This window comes from Triturus cristatus, chromosome 3_2, assembly GCF_964204655.1.
Source record: "Triturus cristatus chromosome 3_2, aTriCri1.1, whole genome shotgun sequence".
Lineage (NCBI taxonomy): Eukaryota > Metazoa > Chordata > Amphibia > Caudata > Salamandridae > Triturus > Triturus cristatus.
This window is the reverse complement of record NC_140584.1, coordinates 1,182,268,143-1,182,287,212: the sequence shown is the minus strand read 5'-3', so window position 1 is coordinate 1,182,287,212 and position 19,070 is coordinate 1,182,268,143. Positions and strand designations below refer to the sequence as shown.

At 45.7% G+C, this 19,070-nt stretch overlaps 1 protein-coding gene and 1 long non-coding RNA gene across 3 annotated transcripts in view; one reads left to right on the top strand and one right to left on the bottom strand.

Moving 5' to 3' along the window:
- LOC146859397 (uncharacterized) overlaps positions 1 to 19,070 on the bottom strand; it is a 237,005-nt gene that overhangs the window by 72,218 nt on the left and 145,717 nt on the right. The window lies entirely within an intron of this gene.
- The window catches only part of PRKAG3 (protein kinase AMP-activated non-catalytic subunit gamma 3), a 389,089-nt gene that overhangs the window by 280,919 nt on the left and 89,100 nt on the right, over positions 1 to 19,070 (top strand). For both annotated transcript variants that reach the window (XM_085650087.1, XM_085650086.1), the window contains exons 10-11: positions 4,341 to 4,386; positions 18,529 to 18,583. In XM_085650087.1, coding sequence (XP_085506213.1) covers positions 4,341 to 4,386; positions 18,529 to 18,583 — 101 coding nt within the window. The remainder of the gene's footprint in view (positions 1 to 4,340; positions 4,387 to 18,528; positions 18,584 to 19,070) is intronic.

Below are 19,070 nucleotides of genomic sequence, written 5' to 3'. Positions count from 1 at the left end.
TTTACAACATTTATTAAGAGACATATTAATACGACATTAATAAAAACTCTGGACACAGCGGCGCTGATTGGAAAGACCTGTATTACAAATTCACTTTTCAAAACCATGGCTTCTAAGACTCTATCAGAAAGTTCTGGTCTACGAAGAACCAATAATTTTATGGATTTCAGGGAAAGTGAAACTCGGTTGAGGAGAATACAAACATCCTAGGTATAGCTGCTGTAAGGACTAAGTCAAAGAGAACAGAGTGCCGTGATTTAATGTTATAAACAACAGAGAAAGCAAACAATACAAAGATTGGCAAGGAGTGGCCAGCGTTCTGTCTGCTGTAAGATTAAAAGATGACTCTTGCCTCATGGTGCTTGAGAGGCCAAGGAAGGGAGGGGCAGAAGGTGTGCAAGAGACGTGCCGCCCTGCTCAGGGGGCTAGCATCGCACAGACCTCTAAATGCTTCCTGCTATCTTCCTTCCCAAGACCCTCAGGCCAACTGGCCCATCCCGGGCCGGCCGGGCACCCTGTGATTGACAGGTGAGGTAATGAAACCGTTACATGCGCGGTATTAAGAGGAGACAAGACGCAATTAGCCGAGAAATTACTCCGATCTCGGTGACATTTCCCCCAAATCATCACACAATACGAAGGGCCGGGCGTGATTGACAGGCTAATCCAGTCTGGATAGGCCGACGCCCGCAGCCGGTGAGCCGCGCGCCACCGAGCCGATAACGCGCCGGCTGCGCATCGCTGATAGCGCCTTAGCGCCTCCTCGCCCCGCACATTCCGCAGGTTTAACAGATGATGAAAGTATCGACCGCTAATGACAGGATCATCCTGAAACCTGAAATAAAACGCGCTAATCCCTTTTTTTGCCAGGTCTATGAATTCGTAATGTAAATTGCATAAACTGTGGTAACTCGTCGGTGTTAGCACGGTTGTGTTTAAATAGAACAGGCCCCTTTTGCCCTTATTTCCAAAGCTAGATGGAGGCGAGACGTGTTCGTCGACTCTAAGCCGCAGTTAAAGCGATCTAACGTCGGGGAGGCGGGAGGGCGAGTGCGGAGCAGAGGGGCGGATTCAAAGAGTTAAAAACATATATTCCCGAGAACGTCTATGGACGTCAGCGAGGGGCAGCCAGGGCCGGACAGGCCTTTTATTCCACCGGGCATGGCCCCCACTGAGCTGCAGCCCTTTTGTTTGTTTACAGTTTTATATGGAGTGACCGCCACCCGAAGGTAGCAGAGCGCTTTACATGAGCACCAGTTACCTTACACAATGACATATTCATTTTTGGTAGGCGCGGGGAGATTACCTTATTTGCCCAGAATCACAGGATCCTGAGCCGACGCTGAGGCTCGTACCTGGTTCCCCAAGTTTCAAAGTCGGATGGATGGAAAAAGAGAGCCTGCAGAGGGGACGTTCTGCCATCTATTCATTCATTATTCCATTTTTCACCATTCCAGCCACTCACACATCTCCCATCTATGCATCCATCCATCCATATGTCTATCCACCCATACATTCATCCTTTGACTTACACTTCCATCTGTAAAGGCTTTCATCCATCAATTGTTCCGTTTTGCCATTCATTCTCTCAGACTTCCATTTACTCTGCCATCCTTTCACCCGTCCATCCACTTCTCCATTCACCTACCATTCCTCCACCCTAGCATGCATCCACCCGCTCATCCGTTCTACCATTCCTCCATCCTAGCATGCATCCACCCGCTCATCCGTTCTATCATTCGTCCACCCTAGCATTCATCCACCCGCTCATCCGTTCTATCATTCGTCCACCCTAGCATGCATCCACCCGCTCATCCGTTCTATCATTCCTCCATCCTAGCATGCATCCACCCGCTCATCCGTTCTATCATTCCTCCACCCTAGCATTCATCCACCCGCTCATCCGTTCTACCATTCCTCCACCCTAGCGTTCATCCACCCGCTCATCCGTTCTACCATTCCTCCACCCTAGCGTTCATCCACCCGCTCATCCGTTCTATCATTCATCCTAGCTTTCTTTCATCTTACCTTCCTCTCCCCTTTCCTTCCTTTCATTCTTCTTTCCCTTTTGTATGAACACTTGCTTCTTCACCTCAATTGTGAACTTTTACTGATTTCTACACAAAAGAGGTCCATTAAGAACCCCAGCCCTCTGCAGCTGCTAAAGTGGGGGGGTTCACAACGTCCCCGATTGGAGGTTGCAGGCCCAGACACCCCTTTTTGAGTCACAGCATTCCTACTCCATTTCCTGCTCCCAGAAGCCGCAGAGGGAGATTTCCAGGTACAGAGGAAATAGACGATTGGTCGGCTGGCCACCTGAATGACCAGCTTAATGACCTCTTCACATTATGAGGAACTTCTGCCTTCAGGGATTGTTGAAAGTTAACTAGGCCTCAGGAGGACTTGGAGAACTTCAGATAACTACTGGAAGTATGAAAAAATGCCCATTTTCACCGAACTAAGCGGGCATAATTTAAAACGTGCCTTGCCATAGGTAGATGCAGGGCTTTAAGTGGGCTGGGTCCGGCCGGTGCTCAGCACCAGCAGTTCTAACAAGCATTGGCATAGCCAATAGGTCTCACTTTTGGGACCTTATAAGTATTTAATTATGCAGCACAATATCCTTGCTGCAACATCAACCGTTGCATGGGTAAACACTTATAAGGTCCCAAAGGCAAGACCTATTGCCTATGCCAATGCTTGTTTTCTTCTTCCGCTCACGTCAGGGCCCAAAACAGATCCTCAAGTAGTACAAAAACACCATGGAACTGCTCTACAAACACAGAAAATATAGAAATAAATATATGTAGTTTATTAAAGCATGATTAATATCTTCAGAGGATTTATTTACAATTAAAAAAGGTGTCTACTCAAACATCATTGATAGAAGAGAGATAAATGCGTGCTGTGCCTTAATGATGAACTCCCAAACATCCTTTTCAAACTACCACCCCTCCTTTTTAGCCATGCCACCCAACAAACAAGCACAAACCACCACTACTTACAAAAATAATATTACTACTTTCCCTTTTCAAATCGACTCCTAGCATTCTATCCCTATTCCAAACTCTACTAAACACACAAGAAACCAAGAGCACAAACATAACACAACTAATGCACAAGAAGAATAAACAAAACATTTAGGGGCACATGCATCAACCATTTTTGCGAGCGCAAACGGTGCGATTCGCAAAAATCGTCCGTTTGCGCCCGCAAAAAGAGCATTTGCGATGCATGAAGGGTCAAGGCATTCGCAATTTGAGAATTCGCAATTAATTGCGAGTTCTCAAATTGCGATTGCATTTAAGGAATTGCAAATTGAGATTCCTTAAATGCAATGCATTAAAGTAAAATAATTCGCGATTTCGCTGATAGGGGGCGCAAATTACCATGAAGTTGAACTTCATGGTAATTATCAAAAACTTTGAAAAATGCACGAAAGTGCATTTTTCAAGGTGGTAGGTTACACACACACATGTCCTTTGGACATGTGTGTGCGCAACATTTGTACACAGATCGATTTCAGGGGTGCAACAGGGTGTCGTTTTGACACCCTTGCACCCTTGAAATTGCATTCTCAATTTGCGATTCTCTAATTGAGAATCGCAAATTGATAACTTCCTCCCATTCATTCCTATGGGCCTCTAGGCCCATAGGAATGAATGGGGAGGTATTCCTTAATTGCGGCTCGCAATTTGCGACTCGCAAATAAGAAATATTTAGAAATCGCTATATTGTAAGCGATTTCTACATGCATAGGCTTTTGCGATTCCTTTTTAGCAAATCCTTATTTTTCGCTAATAAGGAATCGCAAATGGTATTTTTGATGCATGTGCTAGTTAGTAAACTGATAATTTTCAGTTCCTGAATAGCTTGCTACTCACAGAAAAAGCGCTTGAATGCCTCGCCAGGTGCCGTAAGCGCTATATAAATACATGTGCAATATAATATACTAACATATGCAGGTAAGAGCTTGTGTTCCGTTTTGCACAGATGCAAACAGCTCTGGCCGGTCCCATAGGAACTTGGGTGCCACCTGTGGGAAGCAACTGCTAACCTTACCCTGACACTTTGTAACCCTGACACCAGAAGTGATAAAGGCAGCAGCAGAAACAGGAAGTAAAAAAAGGGTGCTAAGACCTATTTTTAAAGATTTATTCCATTTTAGTCCACTCGTTGACCATTCTCCATCCTTTGGGGGCTAAGGGTGGGATACGGGGTCATTTCTATGATGTCTTTCAGTATGAGATTTTGTGTAACATCACTTCAGGTATACCAGGCATTTTAAGGGTTAATCGTTTTTTCACGTCACAAATCTCAATTTGTTTCATATTTCACAGGTCCAAATCTACGAGATTGAGGAACACAAAATCGAAACATGGCGAGGTAAGAATGCACCGTGTGTAGGTGTGATCTGTACATGTGAGTGGCAGGTGTCAGAGGCCATGTGGCATGTAAAGTAACAGTTAAACTTTAAAGGTTTGTGCAATAATCCCCAGCCGGAATGGGAACTATAAACACAATCATCAGCCATGCTATAGATGGGCTCTCCAATCCCTCATTGGGGATTACAACCCTTAATTAGGGGAAATCATTTGGGTGCCTTTCTTTTGAAAATTGTCTTCCCACATGTCTAGATTATTAGGGCCTCATTTATGGGGTTTGGCGTCGGACAGTGCGGCAAGTCACCTTGCTCCACTGCCCTAGTCACAGTGAACGGCCAGGAATGCACCCTATATTTATTTAATATGGTGCATTCCTGTCCCTTCTGCCAGCATTGACGCAGTTTCAGCCTGGCACCAATGATGCAGGCCCCCTTGCACACGCAGGCGCCCTTGCATATTAGTGTAAGGGTGCCTGTGTTGTAGGCAGAATTGTTTTTGTGCAGGAAGGGGCCCCTCCCTGCTGGATAAAATCCAGCAGGGCTTTGGGTGGTTTCATAAATCTGACTTGGAGCCCTGCCTTTGCGCGGCGCAAACGTGACGCAAGGCTCTCATAAATATGCCCCCTAGTACCCGGGCGAAAGCCTAGGGCGAGTTACTCTTCCTTGGCCAAGATAAATAAGCGAGAAACGTTTTGGTAACTGGAATGAAGACTGTTATTCCACCTCTATTAGCATCGTAATGAAACGTCCAGAAGCTTTGTCCTGACTGCTTCAGGGAGTTAATCTGGGTGCAGCTCAAACTCTCTGAACAACTTACTTAGCTTTAGATGCTTGTGTCAAAGACTTTCAGCGATGGAGTCATCCATGCTTTCTCTGTAATGGGCCGGCTCATGCTTCGGAAGTGGTCGACCTCTCCTTGTACAAACCAGGACATTTTTTGGGACATATTTAAGATTTTCTTTCTTTCACTCCTCAAAGCTTCCTGTGAAGGCTAATGGTTCTTGTTATCTAAAAAGAATTATTTTCAACGACCTGGTACCGACCACTTCATACGAAATAGGCTGAGCTGTAGTTAGAACCTGCCGTTAGATTACAAACTTGCTGAACTTTCGTTGTTTCCTTCTTGCATACATCATATTTTGTCTGCTGTTCCTTATTGACTTTAATTCCAGCCACACTTGGACAACCATCTAACAAGTCGGCTAGGCACTAGATATCAACGAAGTATGACTCTCAGTCGCTAGTCTTTGATCCCAAAGCAGCAGTTAGTTTTTATAACAGTAGTATCCTGGACTTCCCTCCCCGTTCGCGACACCGCTTGTGGCTCGCGACACCGCTTGTGGCTTGCGACACTGCGTGCCGCTCGCGACACTGCTCGCGGCACGCGACACCGCTTGTGGATCGCAACACCTCTTGCGGCTCGCGACACTGCGTGCAGCTCGCGACACTGCTCGTTGAACGCTGGTGTGAAGTCAGCATTCTGCTAAGGACGGTTAGAACCATCATTCCACCCATGATCCCGAGGCTGGCGCTGCTGTCGTGCCTAGCTGCCTGGGGTGGCTCTTTGAAATAAACTTATCACTCAGGAAATCTGACTGCAGCGTTGCTTGTACCACAGCAACCTTTTTGAATAGAGGACGGGTGTCCTACCACATTCGGGCACCACACTGCAGACCGGGTACTGGGCCACACCCATGGGGGCTGGGGTTGTTTGCCTCTGATGCCCAGGCGTCCATCTTATTATAGGTCTGCTATTATAGGTCTGCAGAGTGGGCCAGCTACGACCTTTCTGCGCTTGACTCTGAGGGTAGCGAGGGCGAGCAGTCACAGCTTCTCAGGGAACTAGTGTGAAGGACAAGACTCAGAATTCAACAGTCAACCAACAGACACAGTAATACATTCTCCATTGCAGTACTTGTCTAGAAAAAGAGAAGTACTTCCATAGCACAGCAAAGCAGAATGCTACATGTGAGACCGGCCTCGTGGCGTGGGCCCTCCCGGCCAGCAAGCCTCCCTGCAACCGCACCGATCCACGATGTCACAGACTTCCGGCCACCCCGGCCTAACATCCCGCTGGCCGGCCAGACCCCAACACGCATGCCCGGCCGAGGGAGAGAGGAACCCCCCAAGCCAGACCGAGAGGCGCCGACCCTGTCACACCTCTGGTCTCTTCCCCAAGGACGGTTTCGATCGACCACCAGGCCCCCGGTGAGCGGCCGCCTCGCCTGCTGGGTGTCTGGAGTCCCTCCCGGACCCACCTGAACAGATCAAAGGGCCGAGCGACAGGAAGCCCCGACACACCGCCCCCAGGCACCAAGGCCCCTCTCGGCGAGGACTCTGGACTTCAAAGAGGAGGGGAAGTATAACAAGAGGTGCGGAAGGGACGGGAGGCAAAGAAGACCTGGACTGACGAGAGCCTGCTGACCTGGTCGCGGCTCGATCGCTCCCCGAACCGAAGAACGCTACCCGAACTCTGAACCCTCTGAGCCCTGCTGACGCTGTCGCGGCTCCCCGAACTCTGAACCATCCGAGCCCTGCTGACGCTGTCGCGGCTCCCCGAACTCTGAACCATCTGAGCCCTGCTGACGCTGTCGTGGCTCCCCGAACTCTGAACCATCTGAGCCCTGCTGACGCTGTCGCGGCTCCCCGAACTCTGAACCATCTGAGCCCTGCTGACGCTGTCGCGGCTCCCCGAACTACGAACCACCTGTGCCTGCTGAGTGACTCGCGGCACCCTCCTCCAAGAGAATCAGCAGAGATTGCCGAGAGAAGCAACATCCCCTCAGCTCGAGGATTGAGAGCTGTGCGCAGGATACTCCGCAGAGACACTGACTCAAAGACTGTCCCGCTACCCCCATACCCCCATCACGAGATCGCCGCCGCTTGTGGCACTAATTCTATATCTGCCTTCCGGATCATAAAGATCCCTTACAACTAACGATAAAGTATATTGTCTTACGAAGAACTACTGTGTGGTGTTCCTCTATCAGAAGAGTGTAAGCGCAGCGTGTGCGATCCTAGGTACGAGACCCTTCCAGGAAGGGCCTCCCCGCTCTTGCTTGGCCTAACTCTGGGAGAGGTGGGTCCCCGGGTGGTCAGGAACGCATTCCGCAACCTCCCCGGTGAACGCCTTCCAACACTACACACAGAAATGGGGATCAGTTACACGATTCTCCCATACTATGGGCCAGAACCAACCTGTGTTGCTTCCGCAGCCACCCCGGGGCTCTAGTTTGGCAGGAGCAGTTCCCGTCCCGCGACAGTGAGCTAGCACCTTGATGTTGCTCCCACCCCTCTATGGCACTTAATAGTGCATGGAAAGGAGGGGCAAGAATCAGCAGCAGGGTGCAGACCCCTTGGGTCACAGTGGTGCAGCCCAATGATGCGCTGGATTTTGAAGTTGCTGTTGTTACACATAGTAGGAAAACAGAGTGACCCCTCGGTGCTTGGGCTGGTGCGGGGCACACTCTTGGTCACAAGTCCACATCCTCTGGATGTTTCAACAGCGGGAACATAGGTTGACTTTTCTTCTTGGACAGTCTCTCTTCCTGCAGAGCTGGGCAGTTTTCTTCCCTCTATGAGATGGCAGACAGGCTGCTAGGAGCTAAGGAGACCCACAGCGTCTCTACCACCTTGCACTGACTTCGGGAGATGTCGCCTCATCTCTGGGACACTGGCCGTCAGACAGACAACAGTCCTGGATTACAGCAGTGCTTTGAGTACTCTGCGGAGCACTTCCTTGCATGGTGAAGTAAAACTTGGAACTAGAACAAAATACAATGGTTTGGGTCCTGCCTGTAGAGTCCTTTTCCAGACAAGGGACATAGACCCTGTCCTGGAACGAGATTGAGGTGGATCCCTTTCAGATGTAATTTTCTAGCTTCAGTGCAGACACAGCCTTTGTTCGAGCTGGTGGCTCTCACAGCAGTGATGATGGAGGCTCCAAGCAGAAGTATCCATAACATGGACATGATAAAGAGCGAAGCCTCTGCAGCTGGCTATCATCAGCCTTCCTGAAGTAGCAAACCTGGAAAGACTGGAGAACAGGCCCTACCTAGAAAATCCCTCACCTTAACAATAGGATCTGCCGCCTAACCGCTCCCTTAACATCCACCACATGTCAGAGCTCTGGGTGGATTCATCAGCCATCCCCTGCTGAAAGGTCTCCATAGACCCTCTAAGGACGGTCATGTTTCCATCTTTCCTCACTTCAGTGTCTGGATCCTCTTCCTTTATCTTAAGGCCTGCTGGGAATACACTCCCACTGCTTGTGAAGCTGCATCCCTCCTCCATCCTGTGCTATTTCAAACCACAGGCTATCCAAGTAAATGCGAATGATACCAATAATAGGACTCTCACCACAACACTGAGTCCTGCTACCAAGCATACCTTACCTACACGCGTTATACACACACACACACACACACAAATATAGCGCAAGTGTCTTGGTATCATATTTAAGCTGAACTTTCCTTGATTGGGGCCTGTCGCTTGTACTTTTCTTGAAACAGAGAAAAGAGCCTGATTAGTTATGTCAACTCACAACATATTGGTATGCTGCCTCACTTGGGTCTGGTTGATGGGAGCCTCCCACTACAACACAGACTGTATGCGGACATCTAACAGGATCTTCCTGTTGCCACCTGAAGCCCAAGGTAGATTGCAGAGGACTGCCTTACCTGGCACCTTGTTTCTTGGATGTTTGGTTTCACTCCCTGTATCCTGACCAGCACTTATTCTGGGTGCCTGAGGTGGTTCTCTCATGAATTGCTGAAGATGGCAATGCCATGAAGGTGGGCCACACAGACCTCTGCCAGCCCTGATAGAAAACAGTGCACCAGACACTTAAAAGTAGCAGGAGCATTCTTGAGTACAAAAAGTATGGCGTTAAACTAGTACAAGCTCCCGAGCATTGTGAATGCAGTCTTCTTGGCATTGGTCAGATCAAAGGTGCTAAAGAAGCGAGCAGCACCAAGCCAGTCCATCAGTTCTGGCGTATTTAAATGTGCATTTATCTTGGTGACCTCATTGAGAAAGTATAGGTTGGTGGCACCTACTTAGTTTACTGGGCTGGCTAAGGGACTACAGACTTGCTCAATAACTCCCAGGTCCAGCATGTTAGCAAACTCTGCCTTGATGCACTCTTGGATCCGGTATGATATTTTATAGAGCTTGCTCTTCTCTGGCAAGCAATCCCCTTTCTCTGTGTCATGCACACAGACACGTATCAACCTAACGTCAGTGGAAGGTGATGAGATAATTATTTCAGTACCTCTCTGTACTCTTCATGCTGCTCAGAAGTCAGCTTAAGTGCAATTTACACCCCTTCTAAAGAGCCACCATTTTCATCATTGTGCAATAGTTCAAGGAGTGGCTCACTGTCCTCCGTAAAGTCTCTACAGAGCTTGGGCTTCAACGGGTTTACATGGAACATCCTCCTGGGTTCTCATATGGTACCTGTGTCCCCCAAATAGTTAACATCTTCATTTCCACCTTGTATGTGGTGCAGCACTTATACTCCAAAGCTCTGGGACAATAGGGCTTCAACAGCAACTATTGACTCTCCTCGTACCTAGGCACAATCACTTACTGTTCATACCATTTCACCAGCGCTTAGAATTCCTAAAGGTTTTTCTTCAAACTGCATCATCAGTTTGCTGAGGCAAAGACATAGTCCACCACATCCTTCTGGGGTGACTCTGACGTTCCTTCCCAAATATCTCTTCTATAACTTTGATGAGTGGGCCACACATTGGATACCCAACAGAAGTTTAAGCTTCTGAACCCAATTCTTTTATGTGAAATGTCTCTCTAGATGAATATGAGGCATGGCAGGAGAAGATCCCACTTTCTCCTGAGGTTCTCTGGCAGTATCTCCAACTTGCTCTTAAGGATCTTGTTAAACATTTCCACCAGCCCATTGGTCTGTGGATGGTATGACATGGAGAAAGTAATAGATAATGCCAGCTTGCTCTCACAAGTCTCTCAAATAAGAGGAGATGAAGTTTTCCCCCTAGTCAGAAATTATCATCCAGGGAAATCCACCCGGTGAAAAGATCCTTAGGAGTACCTTGGTTACTACCTTAGCAGTCGTGCTCTTCAGAGGTACAGGCTGTGGATACCTGGTGGCATGATAAACCAAAACCAAGATGCTTGTTTTTTTAATGGAGTCAAACAGACCGGCTGAGTGAATGACAAATCTGCTACTTGCGGTGGCACTAATGATGCCTTGGTCCTACCTCTTGACTTACCACTAAATTGACATGTAAGACAGGCTCTGCAGAACCTCTCTGTATCTCAGTGCATCCCTGATCAGTACAGCAAAGAATTCAAAGTATCTTGTGTCTTTCTGATGCCCAAGTGACCTGCTAACAACACTTCATGGATCAATCACAAACGGAAGTTCCTGTGGAGAACAACTAGATTTCTGCTACTTTGTGACTCAGAATTCATGGGAGCACTGTACGGCTTTCCATCCTTCCAGTTACCTTAATGCCTTCTGATCACTTCCTTGCTGACCTGTCCCTTGGTTTCCTTCCAAACCACCACAAGTGTATGACACTCAACTTGTGCCTGGTAGAATTCCTCTTGGGTAAGCCTTCTATCAGCCAACCCTTGAGAATTACCCTGGCAATTACCCTCTAGTTTGGAATAAGTCTGTTAAGAGTTTTACTCTCCCTTTGGCTTAGAGCAATGCTACTTCAGTCTTTTGTAAACCCTGTTAAATAACAGGTTGTCAGCCACCACTGTATGTTTCTCTGGATCGTTCGTTGTCGAGTCAGACAGATATTCAATAAGTGTGGTAGAGCACTCCTCTCTGAGTCGTTGTATCTCCCCCATTTATTGCAATCTAGCAACACACTATGAACCAAGGTCTCAAACGGAATAGCATATGCCCTCTTGCTTTCCTTAAATCTTTGAAGGTGATGAGTGGAGGGGCTTGGTGTGTGCCTCTAGGTCACAGAACAGGTGCTGGGCCTTGGAATTACCATGGACAGGCCTAAGCAGAGTGCACATGCTCGATTGATGTACTAGCTGGGCAAACAAAAATCAGGATACCAGCTTCACATGCAGTCAGGTCACTCCGGGCACCCATTTATCATGCAGAGGACATTCCTGTCCCAACAACAGGTGAATACTATTGTCCATTCCTCTGTTGTTAAAAGATTCACTCTTTGTTTCAACAGATTTTTCTTTTTCAGTTATTCTCGTGATGCCTGGATTGATCATTTCAATATTCCTTACAAAGTTTTTTGTCCCAGCATTATTGTGTGCAGAATTGAAGTTTTCTTCTTCCTCTAAGGAGTTAAACTTAAGACCAAAGCTTAAGTTTAACTGAGAGTAAATCCTAACCTTACGACTTTCGGTGTTCACAAAGGGCATTTAGGAGTACTAAAGTTAGGATTTTATCTCAGTTAAACTTAATTTTACTTAAGTTAAACTTAAAACTAAAACTTAAGTTTAACTGAGACAAAATCCTAACTTTACTACTCCTAAATGCCCTTTGTGAATACCGAAAGTCGTAAAGTTAGGATTTTGTCTCAGATTACTTTTGTGAATTGGGCCCAATGTGTTTCCTGTCTCTATTTTTAAAAGTGGAAAATACAGAAAATTGTGCTTCATGTGAATGACATTTCATGCTGCTTTTCATAAGTTCCAGGCCAACAGCTGAGTAGATAGCATGGGGAGTAAAAAAAAAACTTGATGAGTTTCCTTAAATACAGACATTTATTAACATATATTTGTATACAATGCTAATATTTGCCTGTGGGTGTCGTGTTTTGCTATATTGTTTGCTTAATTTGCAACAGGCATCAAAGTATGAGTGGATGTTTGTCAGTTAAATAAATGTAGAAACATGCAATTTTATCACTCTATTTGCCAACAACCCGAAGGCGATCTGCTTGTTTGAGCTGGGGTGGGATGATCATGGGTGTTGTGGCCTGAAAACAAGTGCAGAAATATCTTATTCCTAACTGCTCTCCTGCACTAAGCTTCAGGAACAGCATTATCAGGATAGGTCATTACAAACCCAGTGCAACACTCTGACCGTCCCCTATCCTCCTCCGCGGCTGATCAAATTCCAGGTCCAAGGGAGGAAACTATTGTGGACCTGGGCAATGGCTTTAGTTACTTTCACAACCAGTCTCAGGTGCTGCAGGTAATCAGCACCACCTTCACACGTGAAATTTTAAACTTCCTAGTTTCTCACTTTGATTTTACTTCTAAAAAAATCATAATGATCAAGAAGTTTTGTCAAAACATGAAAATTGGGCATGAAGGGACTCACAAAACAGAAAAAAGTAGGGAAAACCAGGAGGACAGAAAGAGGAAAAAGGTGGCTGTGGAGCAGGATTTACCCTAATGTAAAAATAAAACAAGGGATTAAAAAAATAGAAAAAATACCTAAAGGAGGCCGGAGAACATAGTGAAAAATACAAATATAAACAAGCATTTGCAATGCAATAGGTCTCGCATTATGAAAGTGTGAGCAGTTGGCATTGCTAATAATAATGCAACACTAGCTATTGGCATTGTAAATGATAATGGCATTTATTTATGTGTTTGTTTTATAAAATAGATAAAAAAGGCATTGTCATGAACAATGCCAATAGCTTAAACTTTTGAAAATGCGAGACCTATTGCATTGCAAATGCTTGTTTCAGTACTGCAGGCTTTTAAAAAGTTTTAGTCACTACTCAAGATGAAATCCATTTTATCAGCGTTGCCAGTGCTCCTTTATGTTTAATGACATAAATGAAACACAATGTTCTAAGCAGATTGCTAAATAGCATCTCCAGCCCGATCACAATGTCTCACATCATGCTTGACAGTGGGCACCCTGTTTACATGCAGCGGCAAGACGGGGTGAACTAAGGAACAGACTGAGGTCTGTCAGCCTCCGAGGCTCAAAGCATTCCTTGCAACAGTCCGCTGTGTCAAGGTATTGCCATGTGTACAGAACACACTCTGCAACAGCAAGTGGTTTCAAAGTTGGTGGTGACTTCCCAAACTTTCCCGAGGTGTTCATAGTGTTTGGTGACAGCGTATTTATGCTGACAACCCAAAAAACTGTTTGTGTTTGTGTGTGTGTGTTGTGTGCATGTGTGTGGTTGTGTGTGTGTGTGGTTGTGTGTGTGTGGTTGTGTGTGTGGTTGTGTGTGTGTGTGGTAGTGTGTGGTTGTGTGTGTGAGTGGTTGTGGTTGTTTGTGGTTTTGTGTGTGTGTTTGTGTTTGTGTGGTTGTGTGTGTGGTTCTGTGTTTGGTTGTGTGTGTGGTTGTGATTGTGTGTTGTTGTGGTTGTGTGTGTTGTTGTGGTTGTGTGTTGTTGTGGTTGTGTGTGTAGTTCTGGTTGTGTGTGTGGATGTGAGTTTGTGTTATTGTGTGTGTGTGGTTGTGTGTGTGTGTGTGTGTGTGTTTGTGTGTGTGTGTGTGTGTGGTTGTGTGTGGTTGTGTGTGTTTGTGTGTTGTTGTAGTTGTGTGTGTAGTTGTGTGTGGTTGTGTGTGTGGATGTGCGTTTGTGTTATTGTGTGTGTGTGTGTGTGTGTGTGGTTGTGTGTGTGTGTGTGTGGTTGTGTGTGTGTGGCTGTGTGTGCTTGTGGTTGTGTGTGTGGTTGTGTGTTGCGGTTGTGTGTGGGGTTGTGGTTGTGTGTTGTGGTTGTGTGTGTGTAGTTGTGGTTGTGTGTGGTTGTGTGTGTGGTTGTGTGTTTGTGTTATTGTGTGTGTGTGGTTGTGTGTTTGGTTGTGTGTGTGTGGTTGTGTGTGTGGGGTTGTGTGTGTGGCTGTGTGTGCTTGTGGTTGTGTGTGTGCTTGTGGTTGTGTGTGTGGTTGTGTGTGTGGTTGTGGTTGTGTGTGTGTGGTTGTGTGTGTGTGTGGTTGTGTGTAGTTGTGTGTGTGGTTATGGTTGGTTGTGTGTGGTTGTGTGTGTATGGTTGTGTGTATGGTTTTGTGTGTGGTTGTGTACGTGTGTGGTTGTTTGTGTGTGTGGTTGTTTGTGTGTGTGGTTGTGTGTGTGTGTGTTTGAGGTTGTGTGTGTGGTTGTGTGTTTGTGTTAAAATATAAGATAGCAGAGGGGATCAGCACTGGCAATGCTAATAGATCTGACTTATAAATGGAGATGCCTTTCATCTTATTGTTGAGTTTGGGCACTCAGTAAGTTATTATATATACCCTCTGTCACTCATTCATCCATCCACTGACTCATTAATGCATTCACCCTTTGACACCCTCCGACATTTACACACTAGCACACACGCAAACTCAACTACAAATGCAAGATATATTAAAAGAATACAAGTAGAAAAACATAACATTCTTGCTGTCTAAGCACAGCAGAAGTACGCTTGCAATAACAAAACTTAACATAGCGGTCAGTGGGTGTCCATCTTACAGTCGTATTGTCCCCAGTGTATTGTTGTTTTAATATTCCAGCATGGCCGCCAGATTTAGAACCAAAGTGCTGGTCAAGTTTGATTGTTGAAACATGATACACAATGGACGACAGCATTCCATAATGGTTTCCGGGTTTCGAGGAAGTGGCCAAGCAAGATGTGGCACACTGCAGGTGAATGAGCTCTAATTAAGCAGCCCATTAGCACTGACTGAGGAGCTCTAGTAGTCTCCTAAGAAAAAGTAAATTAAAAGAGGAGAAGTAAAGAAATGAATAGGAAACTATAAAACGAGGTCAGTGAAAACCAAAGGACTGGCCAACCAGCCTCGCCTCTGAAGCACAGGCATTCAGGTGGATGTGCACACGTGATCAGAAAATGCCGTCATTCACAGGGCAAGAGAGCCAATGACTGGTGTGGACTGAACCATTACTCCATGCAGTGGGCTGTCTTGGATCGAAGCAGAGTGTAACTGACACTCAGACAGACTAATGGCAGAAGAGGGCTGACCCAATGGCCCTCCATGTTTCTATATGGATATATATTTATATATAAATGGATGTCTGTGTTATTTAATGATCCCTTTATTATAAGATCCTGGCACACAGTTACGTCTTCATAAGAGATTCTAGCACAAATTATTACAGTGCAAATCTTCTACCCCTAGGATTTGTCAAATAGGGTAACCAACACCAAAAGCCTTGCCTACAAAGGTCATTTGTGAGTTAATTGTACCACTATATCAACCTGTAGGCTTCAAAAAGGTGCAAAAACAATCCACCCTTGAAGGCCAATTGTCTTTAACATAAGTTTTACATTGTAAGTAAACGAGGTCTACTGTATTTGTTGGAACATTTCATGATAAACAGGTCAGACCCATGGCATCCGAAATGCCTTTTAGTGGTGGACCAATCAGGACTATAACGGTTATCAGTGACTTGTCACCGTAACCATCTCAGGCCTCTTGCACTGAGCATAGGTTTTACCCCTGTGCAAATCTTCGACTGCAATGGTTTGTTCGGGTGGGACATCAACACCTAAACCCGCTACGGTAATCTGTGAGAGGCTGTGAAACAAAATACACGTCTAGTGGTTTCAGCACAGTTTAATAACAATCTACTCTTGAAAGCTTATTGCCTTTAACACATGCTTTTCACAATACGCGAGTCAGGCCTACTTGTTTTTTTCATAACTTTTCATTATAAACAGATCACACATAAGACATCTGACATCACTGTTTACCATGAACCGATTAGCCCTATAGTTTTTACCATTGACTTAACACCAAAATCCACACAGGCCTGTATAAGTCCACACGAACCAGCAGCCATCATGCATACAGATATAAAATTACCAATATGTAGAAAATACAGTTCGCACAACAATATACGATGCTGCCAATGGAGCCTAACAAGAATCATCACAGTGAAAACCTCTAGGGTTTCTCAAAGTGGGTAGCCAACATCAAAACCCTTGCCTACTAGGGTAATCCGTCAGATTCCACAAGGAAAAATGCCTGTCTATCGCCTGTAACACAACGTGAAAACAACCCATTGATAAAAACCTGCAGGTGTTAACAAATGCTTTCCCCAATAAGTGAGCTAGGCCCACTGCCTTTGTCATAACTTTTAATAATAAATATATCAAACTCATGAAATTGGACATTACTTTGGCGAGCGCACTAATCAGCCCTATAGCTTGTCAGCATAATCAATTTAGGCCTAGTGATTTGAGAGTAAACATTTCTACATGGCAGCCATGAGGCACACAGTCATAAAATTACAAAGGTATAGAAAATTACCGTTGTCTAAGCAACATACTATCTCTCCTAAGAGGGCCTAAGAAGGATTCTCACGGAGCAAACCTCCTGTGTCCACTTCACGTCACGGGGACCCAACACCAAGGCTCTCGCCTCCTACAGTAATCCGTGAGATTCCATGGAACCAGATGGCTCTCCATCGGCTTTCATACCGAGGAATAGCAAGCCACCATCCAATGGATTCATGTGAGCTTATGCTTTTCACAATAAATATGTCAGGTTTACTGCCTTTATCATAAAATGTTATAGTAAACAGAGCAGCCTTGAGTCATGATGGTTTGCTAGCCACTATAGCCAACTCGGCCCTGCTCTATCAAGTGTAACCTTTGCCACAGGCCAGAAATGGCGACACAAGCCTCTGTTCCAGTGGCGTGTCTGTCAAAGCCTGTACTCCAGGGAGCCCATATGTGTGTGGCCTAAGCCTCTCAGTAGTACTATGAAAGCTCTTTTTTTAACACATAAGCTCTGCACTGTCAAGGCAGTTCTAAAAATGCTTGTAGATTAGTGTACCCTGGCCATCCGAGAATGCTCTCAAGACACACCTGCACATCCCTCATGGCTGCCCTCCTCCCATCTGTGCTGCTGCCAGATACAAACAGACACAGTATGAGTGTTAGTGAGCCTTCTCCAGGCAGGTGTACTGCTGGTGGCCCAGGCAGCTGGACAAACACCCACAATATTCACAGCTGCTTGGGGGCAAAGCAGAGCTTCTGTGACACTTCCTGCCCAATCAAAATATGTGCTCCTGTCCATCCACATGTAAGCGGAACCAAAGCCCCTCTATGTAGGACCCCTAAGGGCTTTTTGTAGGTTGATCACAACAGTCTGGCGACAGCTGTGCTGTGAAGCCAAACCTAAAAAATAAAATGGTGGAAAAAAAAATGTAAGTAAAAACTTTGCAATGTAAAAAAATATATGAACCAATAGTATTGCTAAGTTTAATATTTGAAGTTATGAGGGATATTCCGTTATTAACAGGGCAGTAGGAAAGGACCAAAGTGCTGCAAGAAAGCTGCAGAAACATGAGATCACTGAGGACTTTGTAATCACCAGTGCAGGAGGTGCAGTTGCACCGAGTCCACTGGACCACGCTTGGTCTTGGCTTTTTCTACCTACCCTGGAGGCAGCAGGCCCATTTTGCTTGTTTGGGACTTAGGGCCCATGGCACCATTGAAACACAACTGAAAGACACGAAGACAGAAAACAAAAAATAAAAAACACTTTAATAGCAAAATGCAAATACATCTTAGAGCTGGACAGGAAACAGGAAAGGCCAAGAAAAGAACATAAAATGAAAACTATTGATCATAACCGTTGTAATCTGTTCCCCCAGGCCCTTCCAGAAAACAAGCCCCGAGGAACGGTAGAGTTCTGCCCAGATGCCACAAAGATTTCATCCTTAATCGATTTTGGTAGAAACTTTCTGTGGGACAATATTATTTCGCTCCTCGACACAAGTTTCTCTATTGATTCCTTGTATGTACTCTTTTCTCTTCTTTCCACGGTCGCTCCACAATCCCCCTCCCCCCACTTCATTTTGTTGCTATTAATGTCTCTCTGAGTTTCTTTTCATTTTGTTGTTTTCTGATCATATTTTATGGGCCGTCCGGCACTTTCCAAATATTGTGCATTTATGGGGAAGATGTGTTGTAATCTGTTTCTATACCAATTGTTATTTCAAAACTTAAATAACCGTCCCGTTTACCCGTTATTCCCCACCCCCTCCCCCTTGCATTGCCACTTCTTGGTACATTCCATACAGCTGTCAACTGCCCCTTGGAATGCTGTATAGAAGCTGATGGTATAGCAGCTGGATGGATTGGTGATGCCAAAGAACAAGTCCTTCCTCATCGTACTCAGAGTGTAAGGCTTTGAAACTGTAACGCTCTGAAGCCCGGATGATCACTGTAATAAGCCAATTTCCTTTCTCTCTTCCAGAGGTGTACCTGCAAGGCTCCTTCAAGCCCCTGGTCTGCATCTCCCCTGACGACAGGTGAGTGTGAGCCGAGATCCGATGGTATGTTTGTAAGGACTATTGGGCATATTAACAAGGAACAGGGAAAATTAACGCTAAGGGCGCTTAGCGTTAATTTTTTTAACGCCCGCTATCGCTGGATAATATCGCCTTATTAACAACGCTAACCGCCTAGGCGATAAAAAATCCAGCGATAGCCGCATTTTTGAAGGTTATCGCTGGTAATGCAGCGATAAAACTACAAGGCTAGGGATATCCTTGTTGAGAGCCAATGGTGGATTTAGCTATGTAACCCACCTCCCATTGGATTACATGGCTAAGTCTGAAAATTAGCAGACGTAAAAAAGCAGCATTAACCGTGGTTAGCGCTGCTTTTTTTGTCTCTAACAGGGTTAGCGTGAAGCTTGATAATAGGAGAAATGTGCTTGGTGACATTTCTCCTATTATTTTGCTCTGGAGTGCCCACTTTGCATCTCATTAGAGATGCAAAGGGAAGCGTAGTGAA